Source organism: Neophocaena asiaeorientalis, unplaced genomic scaffold (assembly GCF_003031525.2).
Source record: "Neophocaena asiaeorientalis asiaeorientalis breed wild unplaced genomic scaffold, Neophocaena_asiaeorientalis_V1.1 scaffold130, whole genome shotgun sequence".
NCBI lineage: Eukaryota > Metazoa > Chordata > Mammalia > Artiodactyla > Phocoenidae > Neophocaena > Neophocaena asiaeorientalis.
The window spans coordinates 11683131-11705407 of record NW_020173397.1 but is presented as its reverse complement, the minus strand read 5'-3'; the positions used below and the strand labels follow the sequence as shown (position 1 = coordinate 11705407).

Genomic DNA, 22277 nt, shown 5'->3' with positions numbered 1-22277 from the left:
AAATTATACAGATCAAGTTCTAATTGTATGATTACACAAATGCTTACTTACCATACCTCACACAGATGGATCTTTTGTTAAAAATAATGCCTTCCCATTTTTACTGATAATTCTCAATAAGAAGCCACAGTGCCCAGCTAGTCTGACCCAGGACAGCTGGATGGGCATTCAAAGGGGGCTGTGGTTTGTCCTGGGCAACACCCTTTCATGTTTTCTGTGCCAGTTTCACAACCATAAAATGGGAAGAAAAGGGTAACTTATTCTCTAAACTCAAAGGAAGATTGTAAGTATGATTGAAGCTAAAAGGACACGTAGAAGATGAAAAGCTTGTGGTATTATGACCAGGGCCTGACTTTATGAAAAATATGGCTGTTTTTCTAGTACAAATTAAAGCAAGAGACAGATGGAAGTGATAAGAGCTATTTAAGGCGGTGATGTCGGGGTGTGATAGAGCAGGCAGCCTAACCATGGTCTGTTATTATAGGTCATTGTTTCACAGCTGTGATTCCCAGGGTTGGCAGCAGAGGACACGGAGCATGGCAAAACCTAACAGCACGGGTAAGCCTTTATGTCATTATAATACTGAGTAGGCCAGAGCAGCTAGATGGATATCTACACGAACTCATCACTTCTTATATAGGCAAAAAAGTATTGTACACTTGTGCTTGGTCAAGAGGAACAACCGCATAATCAAATTGCCAAGAATGTAACTTATTAGCTCTGGAAAATCCGAACCTGATAGTGTGACCCTTTAATAAATAGCATGTAACTTACTTTCCTCTACAAAAAAGTAGACATGTTAAATGTGGAAAATTGTGAAACAAAGATAAGCAAAACTAGCAGCAGTAGTAGAAAGAAGGTTACTTATAACTGTATCACTGAGAGGTAACTAGCACCAAAAATTCTGACTTAACATCTTTACAATTCACCCATTTGTTTACCCATCCAATGTACATATGTATATGTATGCATATGTGTGTGGATGCATGTATATATTTTTATATATGTAAAATTCATTAAACAAATGACATCATCATGTTCATACTAACTTAAATAGAAACCTAATTGTATGCACTTGTAAACTACGTTGTGATCAACATCCTTGTAGTTAAATCTTTGTGCGTAATTTTACTTCCTTAGGATAAATGATCAGACATGGAATTGCTGTATAAATGGGGCATGAATGAATTATAAAAAGTATTTCACATTTAACTTGAGTCTTCTCTAAACCTAGGACTTCACTAATCAAAAATTCTTTACCCAAGACTGCTTGTTGCCCCATAAAGTGATGTTTCTAGCTCTAGAACAGCTCAATGTTCTCGTAAGTGTCTGAAATGATTCACACTTACTTTCCGAGGTTTCACCTTGTCTTGCAAATCATACTGGCCAATTCCTTTATAGCTGATTCCAAGCCACCAAGGAAGTCCTTGTTTATCCTGGAAGACGGAAAACCATGAGAACCAAGACCTAATTGTTAAGTCTTACAGAGATGAAGTAACATCTACCAATTTCATCCTTTAACAAGTATCAACAAGTTAAAATAATTTTGTCTTGGTAAACAAAAGACTATTTAAAATCCTAACTTGTTATTAAAATGCTTTCTTAGAGCTTCTTCAAATAAGATCTATAAGTCAAAGCACACCAATACTATTAACACCATCAAAAAGAAAGTAGCATTATTGGTAGGATTAAACAGTTGGAGAGAAGAAATAAAATGTAAGTAATTCAACCAGGAATTAATCCAGAGTACAAAGCCAGTTAACCACTGGAAAAAAAAAAAAAAAAGAAGAGAAAGAAAAAAAGCTCTTTGTTCTCTTGATTAGTAACCAGTTATAAAGGTCAGAGAAGTTTCCAAAGAATCACAACGATGAGAAAAGTGGTTCCAAATCCTAATGTTTATAATATACTTAACAAATGAACATGGGAATACTAAAAAATTCTTTGGGTGAATTATATGATTCAAAGATGAGATGCGTGAATAATGACTTCGAGGTACGTATGGGGAGGGGAGGAATACATTTTTTTTCATAAATTTATCTTTTAGGTCTTGCCAAAGAAAGGGATATATACTGACATAGGGAAAGAAAAACTTGGGCTTAAACATATACCCATATGCAAACAAATTAAGAATCAGTAGAAATTAAAGTGGAATTGGTACGTATTTTTAGTACAAGGTGTCCTCATTATACAGGTATTATCCAATTCCCCTCCATTTTGAATTGCAAACACTGTCAGAACTTGAAAAGTCACTCAAGATTGATCAAGTATAAAATTATTCCTCTTTCAAACAGGACTCTCTTCTTAACAATATGCTTTATCCTCTATCGTCTCAAAATATTTCTTAGTCAGTCTCTCCCTGTGTCTAAACAACTGAAAGTACTACGCAAATATAAAACATACCAATTGAAAATGGGTACTGCAAATCTTGTAAAAACTTGAGGATTTTGTGAAGCTGCTGAAATGATACTGGATGATTCTGCAATGATTCTCATACAAAGGCACTATCAAATGAGCATCTAGTAGCATTAGAAAGGTACACAATTGGAAAAGAGAAAAATCAGCAAAAGTAGCTAAAAGATTAGGTGTGCCAAAAGAGAATGACCTGAATACTTCAGGGCTAACAGAGGCTTCGGGAACACACCTGAACACAGCTAGTATTTCGCAAAAATAATGTGCTTTATGATTTGCTAAAAATGACAAGATACAATCAGGCTTTTATTTTTTTAAGAAAATCAATCCTATTCTAAATGCTGAAATTTCTAGAGATAATTTACATACATATGCATATTGATTTATGTGATTTTACAAAGTTGGTGTTGTTCACTAACTCTCCTAAAATAACACAGGCATGATGAAAGGTTTGTCATATAAAAGTATTTACCTTTACTGCAGAATAATGGACTCCATAGGTCGGTAGAGCTTCTACTATTTTCATATACCTATGGAAAATGAATATATATTATAACCTCTTATTAAATTAGTTGGAGGGTCCTTTTGGGAAAAGTGATCTAAAGAAACACAATTTGTATCTACTTTCCTCATTATAACTTTGTCTTTGACTAAAGTAGAAATAGAATAAACCACTCCAGGGAGTAATATATTTTACTTTATCCAAATGTTGGGAGGTTGTTAACAAAAATTCAATTTCAAAAAGCTATAGGAAATGTTATTTTCTGCATATTAAAATTTCTATGGCTTAGAAACATATTGTACTTTATTATAAACCCAAACTTCAAGTATTTTTAAACTAGCACCTAATGATGCAAGTCATGAGAATCAACTTTTGGGGCATGCTCATAATAAGTAAAAAATAAAGCTTATTTTCTGCTTGCTGTAAATTAAGCAAACATGCTATAATAAAAACACGGTGGTTTTTATCACTGATGGTGGTACACTTTTAGAAATTTATACTTAACTTTTAAGTCAAACCTCTTAGAAATATATGCTTTAAAACAGTGAATTTTATTATATGCAAACCTGATTTTTAAAAATATGCACCCCCCCAAAAAATTAAAGTGATGATGTACCTCTTGTTATTTTTAATTCAACAAGTATTTATTGTATAACTTTAAGACTTTATGGAGTGGACGAAATTGTGTAAGATTTCCTCTCTGCCCACACAGAATTGAGGTTCCTGTATGATACAAGTGGACTCTTTAATAACATTTTGGAGATCAATGGCTCTGGACCTTGTAATCAATAATGTGATAACTTTTTAAAGTAAAAGGTCTACATGTTAGTGAATATAAAAAGTTAGGGGGCCTTCCCTGGTGGCGCAGTGGTTAAGAATCCATCTGCCAATGCAGGGGACAAGGGTTTGAGCCCTGGTCCAGGAAGATCCCACATGCCACGGAGCTATTAAGCCCCTTGCTACAACTACTGAGCCTGTGCTCTAGATGGACTCTCAACCACTGCGCCACCAGGGAAGCCCAATAAATTTATTTTTTTTAAAAAAAGGTAGATGTGCCAAGGCCAGGCAGCAATTTCACTGCACAGCCAGGATTCCAACAAAGTGAGTCGGAGTCCACAGTCTAGAGCCTTAACTACCAAGTTAGACAATTTCTAATTTGCAGCCACAATGATAATGATCAAAGGAAGTAAGAGGACGCTGCATTTCAACAAGCACAGTTCATAATACACTCATTAACCTAACCTAAAATCCTTCATGGAAATTGTTATTCCTTTTTGTTTTCCAGTTCACAAAACAGGCACAAGTCAGGGATTCAACTTCAGGCTGTTAACTTCTCATTTCTGTCTTGAAGATCACAGCAGGTGCACTATGACGAAAAGGAGATGAGCGCAAGAGCAGGGATGTGGGGGAAATCTATACACTGACCAGGGGAATAGTGATCGCCAAGTCCTTATTTCACTTCTCACATGCTCTGAGCTATATTCAGCAGAATTTTTGTTAAAACTTAAATGGCCATAACAGTTATTCTACTGTACAATTACTATAGCAATAATGCTACATTCGTTTTTACAATTCAAAAAATTTTAAATTATAAATTTACTTTTTACAATTTAAAAACTTCAGTGTAGCCTGTGAACTGTTCTTAATAAATGACGGTAACTCTATAGGTCTAAAATGCAGAAATCTATCATTATGGTCTGCTATTGGTACCATAAAGAAACAGATTATCCAACACTGACACTGCGTGCTCCACCCAAAATAGAGTCACAAACCAGGTGACAAAACACGGCCTCCAGACAGATGTTGTTTGGCTCATGTTGTACTAAAATTTTCTTAAAATTACTTTGCAATGTTTAAAGTTAGGATTTAAAAAATTGTAATTTCCAGCTTTTCTTGAAAAACATCAGATGATCTGGCAACATTATGCCTGAATGCTGAAGCTGAGTAGTCTTGTCTCTAGCCAGGGCAAAAGCTCTCTAGTTCACCACAGTCCCCACCACTCCCTATTGCCTACACTTGGCCTATGAGTTCTCATTATTGTTACCTGTCTGACACTGGTAGGCATCTGAATTGATGACACCAAAGTATGGAATGACCCAAGACACTTTATAATTCATGGTAAGATACTTCTAACCAGGTGAGTACTATATGCACACAAACTACACAATAGAAATCATTTCAGATGACTTTCTCAAACGGAAGACATTACAACTATATCTAAGCAAAAAGAAAGATACTTACTGAACCACAGCTTGACCCCGAGTCAGACCTTTGATTTTCAAATAATGCTCAATTACCCTGTCCTCACTGTAAAACAAGGAAATGAAAAGTAGAGCAATGCATGACTGTATGAGGTACAGATCCGATTTCAAGATTCTCAGGTGGCCTACTTGAAACACTTGAGAAAGAAGGCCTAGACCAACTTGTTTGGGAGACAGAAGCTAGTTGACTTTTGTTTTTGTAGGATATGGACATATGGACTCCTGAACCTCAGACATTTGACTACCTTATCTTGATTTTATACAATTTTATATAATATACTTATAAAATATGTAAATTTTTGAAAACTTAAGTTATTAGAAAAGGAAACATAATATCATTTCATCAAATAAAAAACTAATATTCTCTCCCATAACTGAATGGAATATAACAAATACAAAATAATGTTATTAAATGCTAGTTAGAGAGCCTTGCTGGGGAAATTAAAAGGGTTTTTTAGAGAGATCAGCAAGTGTAAGGTATTATAGACATTTTCCTTAAATTGTTCAGAAAGATTTAGAAAGAATTAAAAATGCTTCTGAGTGAGTGTTCAATCTAAAATATTCTACCCTTACTACTTGTGGACATGATACTTTAGAAGAAAACCCTTCATTATTGTCTTAGAATAAAACTTTTTGGCTAGAAAGGAGAAACAGGCTGAAGTCTGGTCACCTTTGACATCATTCAGTTATTTACCCTCCTTTCAGACTGGTAGCTCATTAGTCATATCTCAAGTATAACTGAGAAGAATAAACCTTTTTACCTCTATACAACAAATAAGCAACAGTAATTGGTCTTTGCTTTTTATCCTTAAGAAACTGTCACTTAACAATGATTCATTTAGAAGGTTCCAGACCCAGGATGCAATGTAGCCTCAGTACCTACTCTCACTATTGACTTGGGAAATATTCCAACTTTCATATTACAGCTATTCACGTTGAATATTTATTTTGTAACCAGTTTTTTAGTGGAAAGGAAAACCATCTTCAGGATTCACAGCCTTAAATCGAGGAAAATATATTTAAAGGGAATGTAAGTAATTCAAGGGGAGAAAACGTACTTTTCTAGGAAAAATGTTGCATGGGAAATGGGTACTATGGATTCATTAAAATACAGGCAAATAAAACAACTCAAAATAGACAGTGACTTCTGGCTGTAGAGGAAACGTGATCATTGAGGCTGTTACTGTTTATTATGAATGCCTCTGTTCAAGGAAATCTGTATTTTATACCACTTGTACCGCACTCTGCCACATTAAGCCTGCATTACACAGTGACTGCACATATACTGAGCAGGATTCACTTAAAAGCACACTCTACAAATGTATCATGCACTTGAACGAGAAGGCACATGGCCACTCTTCACACGTGACTACAGGCTTGGGACAATGATCTCCAGAGAGATTTCATAAGACCTTTTCACTGGAAGGATCAAGGTCTACTTATGATTAGACTGACACGTATGATGGGCAGTTTGATATTTTCCGCACTTGTATTTCTTTTAGTTCCCTGAAGAGCATGCCGTTCTCCGTGGAGGTTACCGTAACAGGGTCACTGGCAATCTTGGTGTGGCTTACCAGTAGGCAAGGGAGGGGTGCTCCTGCAGAGTTTTGGTTGGAAAGGCTGGTAATGTCTTTAAATCTTTCCTGGCATTTTCATCACTAAAAAGAAAAGTAATACAGTATGTCAGTCGTCGTTACCTAAAAGATTACCCAAGCTGGTCACCACATGAAATCTGAAAAGTAACAACAGCACACTGGGCTCTGCCAAATGTTATTGTCAGCATACATAAGGCTGTAGACTTTAACTAAAGGCAGCCCCCAAATGGACAACCAACCTGATGAGATTTTGAAGTTTTTAAAAGACAAAAAAAAAAAAAAATTTTAAATACTATTAAATTGCCATAATCCCATTTTCCTTACTTATAAACTCCATTTTCATTGTATATTTCCTATATGTGTCTATTTTATTATTGATATATAATTATTACTACATTGTGCACACTTTATATTCTATTTTTATGCAGCATTCTTCAAATTTCATTATACACTTTCTCCACACTCCTGTAGTACCCTCATAATTATTTTTAGTGGTTACATAATATTCACAATGTTGGAACACTGGTTATCCTAAAACCATTCACATAGAATCACCATTTTTCATAATAGCTATCATTGCAATAAAAACATTTGAGTATAGACCTTTCTATTACTCATCTGTTACTTCCTTGACACTCTCTGAAATAAAATGGACCAAGTCAGCCATCTGCGGAAATCACTTGGATAGAAGATGACTTGAGGGAATTCCCTGGTGGCGCAGTGGTTGAGAATCCACCTGCCAATGCAGGGGACACGGGTTTGATCCCTGGTCCAAGAAGATCCCACATGCCACGGAGCAACTAAGCCCGTGCGCCACAACTACTGAGCCTGTGCCCTAGAGCATGCGAGCCACAACTACTGACCCCACGCGCCTAGAGCCCGTGCTCTGCAACAAGAGAAGCCACCGCAATGAGAAGCCCACGCACCACAACAAAGAGTAGCCCCAGCCCGCTGCAACTAGAGAAAGCCTGTGTGCAGCAACAAAGACCCAACGCAGCCAAACATAAATAAATAAAAAAAAATTAAATTAAAATAAAAAATTTTTTAAAAAGATGACTTGAAAATGTGTTTCTAATGAAATCCAAGGAAGTTATCCCTCAAATTGCAACAAGTGAACTAAAATGTACCTCATGAAACATCAGCTAATTTTAAAATGGCAAAATTCTGGGAATACAGGCAATATTTTATAATAACTATGAATGGAGTTCAATCTTTAAAACCTGTGAATCTCTATGTCATACACTTGAAACACATAATATTGTAAATCAACTATATCTCAGTTAAAAACAATAATACAGGGCTTCCCTGGTGGCACAGTGGTTGAGAGTCCGCCTGCCGATGCATGGGACACGGGTTCATGCCCCGGTCTGGGAAGATCCCACATGCCATGGAGCGGTTGAGCCTGTGAGCCATGGCCGCTGAGCCTGCACGTCCGGAGCCTGTGCTCCGCAACGGGAGAGGCCACAACAGTGAGAGGCCCGCGTACCGCAAAACAAAACAAAAACAAAAAAAACCAAAAAAAACCAATAATACAATGAAAACAAAACAGAACCAAAAAAAAAGGGCAAAATTCTGGTTGTGAAAAGAGAAGGGTGTGGGTGGGATAGGGAGGGTGGGAGGGAGACGCAAGAGGGAGGGGATATGGGGATATATGTATACATATAGCTGGTTCACTTTGTTATACAGCAGAAAGTAACACACCACTGTAAAGAAATTATACTCCAAAAAAGATGTTAAAAAAAAAAGAGAGAGAGAGAAGGGTGTGGTCTTTAAGGAACTTAACAGAAGGGAGAACAGGTAATATGACCCAGTCAGGTTTGTCCTGCAGTGTGAGAACAGTCCCAAGTATTTAAGAAGGCAGTCTCTGATGAAACAGACATGACTCTCTGGGGTTCATTAGAGCCTAGGATAAGCACATTAAAGAGTTACTCAAAATCATGATTACCCTGGTTGGTGTTCATCAAACAGCATACTGGTAACTTTTTTCCACTTACTTGCCACCTCTTCATATCTTTGCCATTATCATCTCTTTGTTGAGGTTACCAAGAGCAGCATGAAATGCACTTCTAGGGCACTGTTCACCTCATGGAAGTCCCATCACAACTCTTCCCATGTGGTAGGTACTATTATTACCCAGACTACTTCACAAGTAAGAGTCTGAGGTTCAGAGAAGCTAAGCCTCTTGTTCAACATCTCTCAGCTACTATGTGGAGGAGCCAGGGGGCTTCAAAGGCCAAGACCATCACCACTGTATTCTATTACCTGATTCCCTGAAAGACTCCCAGAGCAGCGTCCTGGGACATTCTCATCTCTGGCAAGGCAGAGCTCCCCTTCACCCTCCCCCCTACCTATAAATGAAAACTCTGAACTGATTAGTTGCAAAATCCATCACTCAAGCATTTTTACATTAGCTTCCCCAGGGTTTGCCCCAATGTGAATCGTGATACTGAAAGAGATGAACCCCCAACTGTAGGACTACACGCTGAACTCAAGGTCAGTCTCCTCCCAAAGCATTCATTCAATTACCTAGATCAAACGTTATAGGTCAAACTAGGGAACCAAGTATGGCCTGCAGACAGGCTTTGTTTGGTCTATGTTGCACTGTACTGGATTAGAAATTGCTCTCTCCTGTCACTTGATCAGGCCTGGTGTAACTGGTTCTCCTTCAATGTCTACAGAAGGTTTGTTTACTGGTTCTATCACCAAGTTTCCCCACCAGCCCACAGGACAATCAGGTGAACCCACTAAGCTACCTGTATATAAACTTACTTTCAGCGGGAACAGATAGAGTTGAGTGGCACCTAGCTTAGACACGGTATGATTTGTACCTGTCAATGCTGTACTTCAAAACTAGGCTTGGGGCCTTTCCCAAAGGTGAGAGATCTGACTTTACAAATTACTCCAGGAAATGAAAAGTCACTTGGCTCCCATTCTTACATAAGGATAAATCTCTCTATTCATTTGAAATCTGAGCAGTATGGCTTAACCACATTGACAATCTCAGGAAACTGGTTTGGGCTTCCTGAAAACCAAAATATATACCACAATCGTATTTAATCACAGTAAAGGTCACCTGTCGACTCCCAGTAATGACATTTATTTCTCTTAATAATTTCTTTTATGCTCTGTCCTTCAAATCCCATTTCCTTTTCAAAGAGGTTGGCTTATGAATTTTTTGTGAAGGGCAAATACCTGTACACGTTCTAAAGTGACAGACTAAGGATAACACTTTTTGTTATTAATCATCACCACCAGCCACATTTGTGTTATCTCCTGGGTTCATGTGAACTGTGTGCTGTGTTCCAAGAACTCAGCCTCACATTCACTTATTTCTTTGGATTATAGTTAATTTTGTGGCAATCGAGACCTACTAGAGTAGAAGAAGCGAAGCTGCTATTTACCATAAATTCATTTATTCATTTAGCAAATACGTATTAAGTGTATACTGCATGCTGAGCATGTAGAAACAGGTGTCATATGACGAAGTTGCTTTTAACTTACACCAATGTAGTCAGCCAAAGGAGAGAGGAGAGAGGGGAATGAAATGAGAGGGAAATTTTATCCATCATTTTATTCAACAAGCTCATGGTTGAGAATAAGTGTGAAATGGGAAACTTGAAGTTGCTGTCCTTTAAGATGATTTTAGTTCCTGTGTCCTTAAAGCACCAGTCTCTCAATATACTGAGATTTTTCTAGTATTAAAGCATTTAACACATGTCTGCTAAACACACAACTTGTATATCTAGTGACTAACTTAAGAAATAGCTACATGTTACAACTGGAGAAAAATACTACCTGTCTTGGATATACTGAAAGATGAGCTTTGGCCTTCGACATGTCACCTTCCCAAGGAGTTTTTAATTTTAACTATGCACCATTAGAACCTACCCTAGTCCTAAGATGCGATAAGACACTATACATCTGGAAATGGTGACTAAATAAATCAATAAATTACCAAACGTTAATCACAAGGCAGCATCCTAAATAACAATGAATATTTACTCATTAAGACCTTTTTGGGAAACTAATCAATCACTGGGAAACAACTAAAATGTGCATTAATAGGCAAGTGGCTTAGGGATCATTTTAAGGAAAGTTTAGACTACTTTAAAAGGAATATAATTGAATAGGTGGAGCACAAGGGATTTGGGGGGGTTGTGAAACTATTGTGAATAATACTGTAATCATGGATGCATTTGTCAAAAGCTATAGAACACAGAGTGAACCATGATTTGACTAGGGACTTTAGCTAATAATAATCTCTCGTCTTCTTTTCCTCGGCGCTGCCTACGGAGGTGGCCGCCATCTCCTACTCGGCATCATGGCTGCCCTCAGACCCCTCGTGAAGCACAAGATTGTCAAAAAGAGGACCAAGAAGTTCATCCAGCACCAGTCAGACTGGTATGTCAAAATTAAGCGGAACTGGCAGAAACCCAGAGGCATTGACAACAGGGTGCGCACGAGATTCAAGGACCAGATCTTGATGCCCAACATCGGTTACGGGAGCAACAAGAAAACAAAGCACATGCTGCCCAGCGGCTTTGCCCAGTTCCTGGTCCAGTTCCTGGTCCACAACGTCAAGGAGCTTGAAGTGCTGCTGACGTGCAACAAGTCTTACTGTTTTGAGATTGCGCACAACGTCTCCTCCAAGAACCGCAAAGCCACTGTGGAAAGAGCAGCCCAACTGGCCATCAGAGTCACCAATCCCAACGACAGGCTGCGCGGCGAAGAAAATGAATAGACAGCTCGTGTGCACGTTTTGTTTAATAAAACCGTAAAACAGCAAAAAAAAAAAAAATCTGTCAGTATTGATTCATCACTTGTAACAAATGTACTACACTAATGCAAGATGTTACTGATAAGGGAAACTGCGAAGAGAGGGGGAGGGGGAAAGAGAGAGGATATATGAGAACTCTCCATACTTTCTGCTCAATTTTTGTGTAAACCTAAAACTGCTCTAAAAACTGAAGTCTATTAATTTTTTTTTTAAAAAGGTAAAAAAATAAAGAAATATACTTTAAATTAGTGGTTCTTAACTGGGGCAATTCTGCCCCTCGGGGGATATTTAGCAACGTCTTAAGACATTTTTTGACAGTCACAATTGGGGAAGGAGGTGTTACTGGCATCTACTGAACTGAGGCCAGGATGCTACTATACAACCTACAATACATAAGATGGGCCCCCAGCAATAAAGAATTATCTTGCCCCAAATGTTAATAGTGTTGAGGGTTGAGAAACCCTGATTTGGATTATTATAAAACTCCTGATAATTCAACCCTAAAACTTCTAATTGTATTGTATCTTTCAGACTTAAGAATTTTTCTTTTGTGTCACTCTTAGACTATTAAATATTAGAATATAAATATATCTTAGAAGCAACTCTCTAATAGGAGCCAAGTGAGAGAAGCATTAGAAATCCAACTGTCTAAGCCAGCTGAGAAAGGCAAGTCAAGCTCGGCAGCAGACACAGGGACACAATGGGGACTCGGTGGGGACCATGAGGAAGAGGAGAGAACATTACCCACTTGAAGTTACTTAGGATATAGATTTGACTCTGCGTGACAGAGATCAACACTTTAATTTCTCTTTACCTACAAGTTAGAGCTAGAATAGCATGAAGTGTTCAGGGACCGAGACTCTTGTTGCTTCACTGTTCGTGGGGTTCTGCTGTCCTTCACATGGTCTGAGATAGCTCACCACCATGTCCACCTTTTAGCCACCACGTAGGGGAAAAAGAATAAAGGAGGACATACCCACTCCTTTAGGGGCAGAACCTGAAAGCTGCCCACTTCCACTGGCCAGAACAATCACAAGGCTCTTGATAATTGCAAGGGACACTGAGATATGTAGTCTTTATTTTGGGCAGCCACATGCCTTGCTACTAATATTATTACTAATATGGAGAAAAGGGAGATTGGATACTGAGGAAACAATCAGGTGCCACTGCTGATGGGGAACCACCACTCAGATCAATGTAATTTCTGCCACGTGAGAATGTGGATCCACTATTGCCTAATGATTGCACTTTCTTCAAAAATAAGGCAAAATCCCAGAGTTTTACCTAGAATGTCTGAATTTTAAAATACTGCCTCAACCAAAAAACAAAAAAGGAAAGCCAAAAATAAAAAGTAAAGCATTGTGCAGGCTATATAAAACATACCTGCAGACCATCACTATCGCTTTGCAATTTCTGACAAACTAAGAGTAAAGAATGTCTAGGGAGGCCCTTCTCAGTTCAGCTTGGTTTCTAGTTTCAGATAATTTACTTACAGTGCAAAACATCAGTAGGGCATGAGTAAATGAGACACATAAATAATTCTGACAAATGTGGAATCTGGACCATCCCAAAAGATTACTTTCTCAGGAAAAAACACAGCCTTAATTTCTTTGTGTTAGAAAAGGTTCCTATTAATCCTCCAAATCTGTTCACTTGTGCTATCGCAAAATATCCTTTCTTGTGAATACACAACATCACTTTCTATAAGGACCTATTAACACAGGAAACTTCTAACAAGCCACCACCAATAAGGAGGTGATTGAGCTGGGGCCCTGTCTATGACACTAAAAGAGGACGAAAAAGATGGCTGAGACAGATGACCTGGCAGCAAAATGGGTTAAATCGTTCAACAAGCAGTGCACAAGTAGAAACCCAAGTGGCCAACAGGCAGAAGCAAGTGTTCGGCTTTATAAGTACTCAGGGAAATGCAAATTGAACCTTCAATGAATTACCACTTTGCAGCCGACTGCACTGAGGTTACGTGAAGATGAAGGGTGATAGGAACTCCCATCCATTGCTGTAGAATGCCCATTGACATGATCTTTTTGGAAATCTGCATACCTCATGACCCAGAGATCCTTTCCTAGGTATACCTCTAGAGAAACTTACGCAAAAGAAAAGGGTTTATAGCAGCATTGCTCACAGTAAGACAAATAAAGAAAACAGCCCAAATATCCCATAACAGTAGAAATGATAAAATTACAGTATTCATACAGTGGAATACCATGCAGCAAACAAAATACAGACTAGCTTCACACAACGTGATGAATCTCACGGTATTTAGCAAAGAAGCAAGACCCAAAATAATATATACATCACCACCCCATGTATATAAGTTCGAAAGCAAACAAAATGAAACTACAGAGAATCATACATAGGTGATACAGTATAAAGCAAAACAAGAAAATATGTTCTATACAGCCCAAGCACCTCTGGGGAAACAGGAGGATTTTTACTGGGAAAGGGGGGTCCACTACACAATGGGGGTGGGGTGGGATCCTGGCAACATTCCTCATTGGGTGTGGTTATGTGGCTGTGTAATTTCTAATTTGTTATTTAAACCATTCATACATGTTTTACACATCCTTCCGGGTGATATAATTCACATAAAACTAAGTCAAATATGGTTAGTGGGTGTAAGGGAGGGTACTGATGAGCAAGCCCGTTGCCATTTAGAAGGCAAGTGTTTCAAACACTGGTGCATTATTCTTAAGTTAATCCTGATCATTTTCAGAGTTTAGAACCTGAAGGATTTCACGTTTGAGTGGACTGACAGTAGCTGAGTGCTTATTTGTTCACCCTCCGAAGAACCCCTGTGGGGGAATTTGCCTGGGAGCCAAGGCCACGTGGATCCACTGAGCTGGCAGAGGCAGCCAGGTCTGGCTTGGGCAGAGAAGGCCCCTCCTGGGGCTGACAGGCAGGCAGGGTGGGAGGCTAGGTTTATATGAATGAGGATCAACCTCAGAATCCCAAGGGAGGGCCTCTAAACAGCCGGGAGGTGAGCAAGCCTGGACGGAGATGTCTCTGCCTCGTCCCAGCAGGAAACGCACTCACCCTGTCTGGACGTTCTTTTTTTTTTTTTAATTTATTTATATTTGGCTGCGTTGGGTCTTCCTTGCTGCGGGTGGGCTTTCTCTAGTTGTGGCTCGCGGGCTCTAGAGCACAGGCTCAGTGGTTGTGGCGCATAGGCTTAGTTGCTCCGCGGCATGTGGGATCTTCCTGGACCAGGGATCGAACCCGTGTCCCCTGCGTTTGCAGGCGGATTCTTAATCACTGCGCCACCAGGAAAGTCCTGTCTGGACGTTCTTGACCCGAATGCAATGGAAGTGTTATTTTAAAGATGAACTTGACCAGAACTGCCAAGAGGGACTGCTTTCTCCAGGTTCTAGCCAAAGACAATGCCCATAAATCTACAAGACTAGCTCCTTCTCAGTAACAGACCAGAAATTGCTATTCTTCATCCTTTCAGCAGGAATTCAGATGCCACAATGAAGAACACTGCGTTTTATTTAATTATCTAGGCTGATAATTAGATTAAATACCTGATAATACCTCCTTTAGGTATTCCAAGTTCCTATTCTGACAGCTTTCTAGAAGAAAGCGGCCCATGACCCACCGTTTAGCCACCGCAGCTCTTTTTCCCGTGATGATTCCTTCTGGCATTCCCAAGCCCCTTTCACGGGCTCTTGTTTTTCTTTACTGACCGCAAAAGCCCTGTAGGAATGTGCCAACCTCACTCATTTTTGAGAGAGCCACATGGCTGGCAAAGCTGAGGCCACCCTTTGTGTGCGCTGGAGCAGTTGTGTGGAAACAGCCACCCCCAGCAGATGTGTGCACCTGTTTGTGCCTAATTGGGAACTTGCCCACAGTGACAATCAGCCACCTGCCATTCTCAGACTGGAGGACGAGGAAGTGCGGGCAATTAGCAAACTGTGGTGCTGGCACTTCTGGAGCAAACAGATCACTGAATGAGATCCCTCAAAGATGGTAGCTGTCAATGCTTGGTGTAGAAGCACCCTTAGGTTTCTAGGACAGTTTAAAAAAAAAAAAAAAAGCCCAAGCCCCAAACTTCCCTTTTCTTTTTGATGCTAACGCTCTTCCTTAACTGAAATTGCAAGCAAAGGTGCCTACAAAGCACGTTAAATATAATGACCCAATGGAAATGAGCGTAGAAACATCACCAAGACATAAATTAAGCTCTTTAAAAAGTAACTTGGGACTGGAGTCTTGCATGAGTATAACTCATGCATATGCAAATGTAAAAAAGCTATAGTTAATGCCTGTTGAACACTCAAGATAAAGTCTACCATGTAGCCTAAGGGGCCTCCAAGACCTCAAGCAAGTTGTCACAGCTGGGAGCTCTATTTAATACTGTGCTATGTGCCAGCTAAAGATTTACTGTCTTTAGGAACTGGTGTAAATTAGAAACGTTTGCCAGTCTTCTGGAGTTGCCTGTACAGAGGCTGGTGATAAGCCACTTCCTTATCTATGCTTGCTAGAGAGCTGGGGTGGCCGTCAAAGTTTTGCACTATACTGAAGGAATGGTCCATGGCAATGATCATAGCAGCCAGAAAAACTGTATTTAATGTCTGTTAAATGGTGTAACAGGTGTCAACTCAATTATTACCAAAGCATTCCAGCTGGATCCAGTGTTTAAGGAGGACAACTTGCTTAAACATGTCATTATTAGAAGGATCTTGGAGACTGAATATAAACACTAATTTCCTCAACTAATCTACCAGCGTTGATCAACACCTTGGTAGTTAGCAGTTGAAGGTATGTTCTCAGTTTACTTAGAGCATTTGTTCACTGGCCAGATTGCCTTCACATCACCCTTTTTTAATTAAAAAAAAAATCATGTTTCTTTCAGTTATCTGGGAACTTGGCCTTCAGTGATGAATCTAGCTTATTATCTCCTTGACTTAATAACTAGGGAGTTCTAACAGTAAATTTCTCTCCACTAATTCCTAGGTAAAGGGATTTTAAAGGTTGACAAGCATGAGAAAACACAGTAGTTCTTTTACAATCCCCTGACTAGCAGCATCCCTATTATCTGAGAACTTGTTAGAAATGCAAATTCTTGAGCCCACCCCAGACCTACAGAATCAGGAGGGCAGAAGCTGGGACCCAGCGATCCGTTTAATAAATGACTTGAGAACCACAGGAAGAGAATAAACACATCATAAAACAAAGGGAGATTTTCAAGAAAGAGATAGCAATCTACAGTTTAAAACAGGAAAGAAGGTCAAAGAGGCTGAGGACAGCCCAGGAGGTTAGTTTCACGAGACTCTTCAAGGCTGAGCCAGCAGTTATACAGAGTGGATACCTTCATTCAGTCCCTAAAAAAAGAAATGCTTTGAACGACAGCTCACACTCACTGAGCATTACTAGGTTTCAGAGACTGGACAAAAACCTCTCTCTACATTATGCTATTATCACCAGCACCCCCATTACATAGATGTGAAAACTGAGATTTAAGAGAGATTTAAACTCAAACGGCAAGAAAGTAGCAAATATGGGGCTTCCCTGGTGGCACAGTGGTTGAGAGTCTGCCTGCCGATGCAGGGGACACGGGTTCGTGCCCCGGTCCAGGAGGATCCCACATGCCACGGAGCGGCTGGGCCCGTGAGCCATGGCTGCTGGGCCTGCGCGTCTGGAGCCTGTGCTCCACAACGGGAGAGGCCGCAACATTGAGAGGCCTGCGTACCGCAAAAAAAAAAAGTAGCAAATATGACTCCAAGCCTGTGCTTGAACCACTCTGTCTAACTCCTCTAATTCCAAAAAGAGACAGAAAATGGGGGGAGGAGGAGGTGAGGAGATGGAAGGCTTCTGCCAGCTTAACTCGAGGCTTCAGAATTTATAATTATAGTGGCCTCTCATCGATTCTACTAAAGTTAGTTTCTGGGACTTCCCTGGCGGTCCAGTGGTTAAGACTCCGCGCTTCCACCGCAGGGGGGCATGATTCCTGGTGGGGGAACTAAGATCCCGCATGACGCACGGTGTGGCCAAGAAATAAAATTTTAAAAATAAATAAATAAAAATAAAGTTAGTTTCTTCGGTGAGGATAGCCTGCATTTTTTAAACCAGTTAATCTGGATTAGCCAAAAACTGGATTAAACCACAAAGATCTGAACACGGATAAGAAGACAATATGTGTTATCACTCAATGTTTCTTAAACCCAACCAAAACCACTACAGGCTAGAGTTGTCCCCTGACAGCAAAGATACCAAATTTAGTTTTAAACAATTTGTTTTAAGAGCCATAAAATCAGACCCGTCATTTTCAGCAGAATTTTAAAACAGGGCACCCAAATCCGCCTGAGAAGCCCAACACCCAACAAAGTTTCCTTAAAACACACGAGGTGTTCCTGATGCCTGATTTTTTAATCTTGACTAAAAAAATTCATAGTAAAATATCTACCCCTGTCGAGTTCTCTCTTTTAGAGGACAGAGGGCTTGGGAGGTGCTGCAGAAAGTTGGAAACAAACTGTCATCATTCATAGTCAATCATACACCAAGGCAGAAAGCTAGGGCTCAAATCCACCCCATTCTAAAGCCACCACTGGTTGTTGCAGTTTAGTCGAACTGCTCACAGACTGAGATGATTTCTTAATAGCTAAAATAAAGTGCCCGCCTCACTTTCCACCCCTCCACACCAAACCCTGCCAGCTGGTTTAGGCGAGCTGATTTGGTGTGTCCGACCCTGAGTTCTCAGGGGGAAACAGGGCCCGCTGATGTTAAAGACTTACCCAGGGGCCCCTCGGGGAGGTGGCGCTAGATCGAGAGGACCAGTGGCTGCTTGTCTGGTTCTCTGGACTCCAGGTCAAAGTGGAGCAGCCGGGCAGGAGAAGGAAGCAGAGGAGGGAACTGGAAAGGCGGGAGGGGGGAGGGGCCGGAAAAGCCAGGCGGGCTGGGCCAGACCTTGCCCCCTCCCCTCCCAAGTCACAGGGTCTTTCCAATCTTGGAATTTTCTTCCCACCGCATTTAAACAGTTCTTGATCACGCCTCAAGCCAAATCAGGTGGTCACCATTTGCAGAGCGGAAAGTGAGACCTGAAAGGAGCCCTTCTCCTGGCCTCCCCCTTAAGCTAGGGATGCTCCCCAGCACTTCTGGGAGAAGGAGGGATGCCCTCCATTCATCTTAACCCGTTGAAGCTCCTTCCCTGGGGATCAGGCGTAAGCACACGTTTCTAGGCTGCCTCTGGTTTGCAGCTCCCTCCGACCACTCAGCCCCTTCACAGGACAATAAATGAAACTCGTGGCTTTAAAGGAGACTGTCCTGGGCATGTGCTGTGTGGCAGACAAGTGCTCAGCATTTTACTTATACAAAATACAAAAAAAAGAACTCATTTAATCCTTATGGCGAACGTAGATGTAGGTGCTATTTCTAACTTACAGATAAGGAAACTGAGGCTTAGAGAGGTCACCTGGCTGCCCACTGTCCCACCAGAGCTGGCACATGGGTAGCCAGGGTTGGGACACAGGCTACTGCAAAGCTGCCACACACTTAGAAGCAAATCAACAGAGCAGCCTACCAGCTGGCCCTAGACTTGTAATGTGCAGTAATAAGGTAAGGACTTCGAACTGGATACAGTCCCAGGTCTCCATGTTTGTAGGACGTTTGTGGTCTTAGATAAACTAACCTTTGTGAGCCTCGGTTCCTCATTATAAAGACAGGGATAGTGACCTGTTTTATAGGGTTCTTGGGAAGACGCTATGAAGCCATGTTGCTATGAAGGCACCTGCCTATGTTCAATAAATGTGTTCCTTCATTTCTGATCACAGCCCATGAAACCAACAATTATAAACACTGTATTTCTACCATTCTCAGAACAGGCTGCGGGTGGATTGCTACCACTGAGAAGAATCCCCAGTGGGCGATCTTAGATTAGAGTTGCCAGATTAAATATTTAGAACACACACTCAAAAAGTTATTCGTTGTTTGTTTTATTTGCTCAATCTGGCAACCCTAAGGGCTGGTAATAAACCACATGGGAAAAGAACTTTGGAAGGGACTTGGCAAGTCCCAGGTTTAAGTGGCTTTAGGATTGGTTCAACAGAACCCCCAGTAACTGGTGGAATTTCAGCCTTGAAACTTGCTCTTCCAACCAACATCATGACCAATCCATGGAATTTGTGTCAGATCCCCCCCACCTCAGCACTCCACCAAAGAGACAAGAGACCGGTGTGCATTCTGGGGAACACAGCGTCCATTCAGCTAGAATTCTGTTGCTGTTAAATTTTTGTCTGTGGCCTAACTTGTAACAAAGGACGAATTACTCTGTCCATCTGCGTGCTTGATAGGGATCAACCGTCAAACTACATTTTTTTTTAAGTCTAAAGAATTTCTAATAATAATGAAAATGTGATGAGAGATTTTTCTAAACATTAGTCAGCTTGCCAAGGATTCTGATCCTGTCTACTCTGAAACTTCAACTCTTTTAGAAGAAATGTAATCCATAAGGATGACTTTGGCTGAGAATTAGGTTAACATGAAAATGTGTAAATATTTTAAATAAAAACATTTTAGAAATTCATAGAGACAGAGGGTAGAATGGTGGTTGCCAGGAGTTGGGGGGAACCCAGTGAGATTCCAAGGTCTGAGCCAGCGCTGATGACATTCCATTGCTGCCAGAAACAAGCTATGAAGAACTGTCTGGCATGTGGGTCCAAGAGTTCGCCAAAGTCTAACTTATCAGCCCAAAGCAGTAGATACTGTGAAACATCTTTTGGATTCACTCTTGAGGAATTATCAAGTGGAAAGGCTGAGGAGAAATTCAGAGGATGGGGGTTAAAATCCAAGCACCACCATATGTGGAACAGATATGTGACCGTGATCACTACGTCTGTCTCCACATCTGCAGAATGAGGATCTCAACGGCTATAATTTGAGAAGCAGATGATAAAAGTACACAGGAATACCTGGCACCTAATCGATGATGATGAAAGCAGGGTGCACGATGGTGGAGTGAAAAAAGCATGACCTCTGCCATCAGATGGCTTGAGTTCAAACCCTAACTCCATATGGTAACCAGCTGTATGACTTGGGCAAGTTACTCAACTTCTCTGAACCTCAGTATCTTCATCTATAAAATGAGGCTAGGGACTTCCCTGGTGGTCCAGCAGTTAAGACTCCACGCTTCCACTGCAGAGTGCGTGGGTCCGATTCCTGGTCAGGGAACTAAGATTCTGCATGCCGCAGGGTGTGGCCAAAAACAAATAAATAAATAAATGAAGTACAAAATGTAAACATCAGGAAAAATATTTAAAAAATAAAATGAGCATAATGATACTACCTAGCTCATATTGTTGATACCAGGGTAGCAACTGAATATTTAGGAAGCTTTTAAAAATGAGTATTCCAGGTGCTAGGCACTGTTGTAACCCTTTCACGTGCATTTTCTCTCTCGATTTTCACAGTGCCCTTATGAAGTCAAGGTTGTTACTCCCCGTGCTTCAGACCTGGGAGATCAAACATAGTGAAATCAGAAAAGGGTAAGAGGTTCCCAGACATATATGCAAAAAGGCTGTTTTGCAGAATTCTGTGTGGTTCCAGCTTCCTCAATGGAGTACCCGTTTAGACACCTACAAGAGGACCCCTTCTTTAACAATCCATTCAACACCGGGGCCTTCTCAATGCCTTACAGTTTTCAACAGCCAGGACCAAGCTACAATTTGCAAGGCCCAGTGAAAAATCAAAATGTGGAGCTTCTTTGTGAAAAAATCATGGAGAATTTCAAGATTTCAAGACAGAAGAGCATCAAACCAAGAGTGGGGTCCTTCCGAGCAGGGGGCCCTGTGTGACTGCACAGATCACACATCCATGAAGTCTGCCCTGCCAACAGCTTTTTCCCTGGTAGGTTTCCACTGTCTTAATTGCTTCCTTTCTGCCTGCCCAGCCTCAGGCCCCTGTGCTGAGAACTGAATGAGCCTGTTCACAAAGGCGCGCAGGCCCCTGGGGGCCAGCAGGTTCTGGACAGGGCCTCCCATATACGAGGTGGGGGGGGTGGGAAATCACAGGCTTGCTGCTCTGGGGTGGCAGGGAAGGGCTTTAAGCCTTGGTTTGGGAAGTTTCCGTTAGGCCAAGTGGGTAGTGTTCCATGAATCTTACATTCATTTTGAAAAAGGATGCAGTGCAGGAGATCTGTAGGTCACTGTGCTAAGCTCTTGAGTTTTTTAACAAGACAAAATAACATTTAAAAGAATTCTTACGTAAGCACTGTATCTTCATTTTCAATAAATGAAAACACACTGACATGCAAAGAAGGAAAATTGTAAACATTTCTATCCCCACCATCCCGAGACAACTGTTAGTCATGACAATAGTACCAGCTTAATTTTTTTTACCCCTACCATAAACCAGGCAGGGCACAATGCACTATTAACACTGTACTGTACATCTGAACGCTGCTAAGAGAGCAGATCTTAAACGTCCTCATCACAAGGAAAAAAAAAGTTTTGTAACTATGTGTGGTGTTGGATGTTAACCAGACTTATTGCGGTGATCATTTTGCAATATATAAAAATACTGAATCGTTATGCTCTATACCTGAAACTAATATAATATTACATACCTCAAAAAAAACCATATCTCAATAAAAAAATTTTTTTTATAAAAGAACTCTAATTATTCCCACTTACAGATGGAAAACTGCAGCTTGGAGATGTTCAGTAACTCAGCTAAGATTATTCACCAGTGAGAAGTGGGCTCTGGAATCCAGTTCAGCTTTGTCT

The 22277-nt window shown here is 40.6% G+C and overlaps 1 protein-coding gene and 1 pseudogene across 5 annotated transcripts in view; one reads left to right on the top strand and one right to left on the bottom strand.

The window, feature by feature from the left end:
• FRMD4B (FERM domain containing 4B) overlaps nt 1–22277 on the bottom strand; it is a 229090-nt gene that overhangs the window by 37905 nt on the left and 168908 nt on the right. For all 5 annotated transcript variants that reach the window (XM_024747081.1, XM_024747077.1, XM_024747078.1 and 2 more), the window contains exons 8-11: nt 6747–6830; nt 5153–5218; nt 2882–2939; nt 1350–1436 (exon numbers count right to left, since the gene is read on the bottom strand). In XM_024747081.1, coding sequence (XP_024602849.1) covers nt 1350–1436; nt 2882–2939; nt 5153–5218; nt 6747–6830 — 295 coding nt within the window. The remainder of the gene's footprint in view (nt 1–1349; nt 1437–2881; nt 2940–5152; nt 5219–6746; nt 6831–22277) is intronic.
• LOC112401014 (60S ribosomal protein L32 pseudogene) lies at nt 11039–11508 on the top strand (annotated as a pseudogene).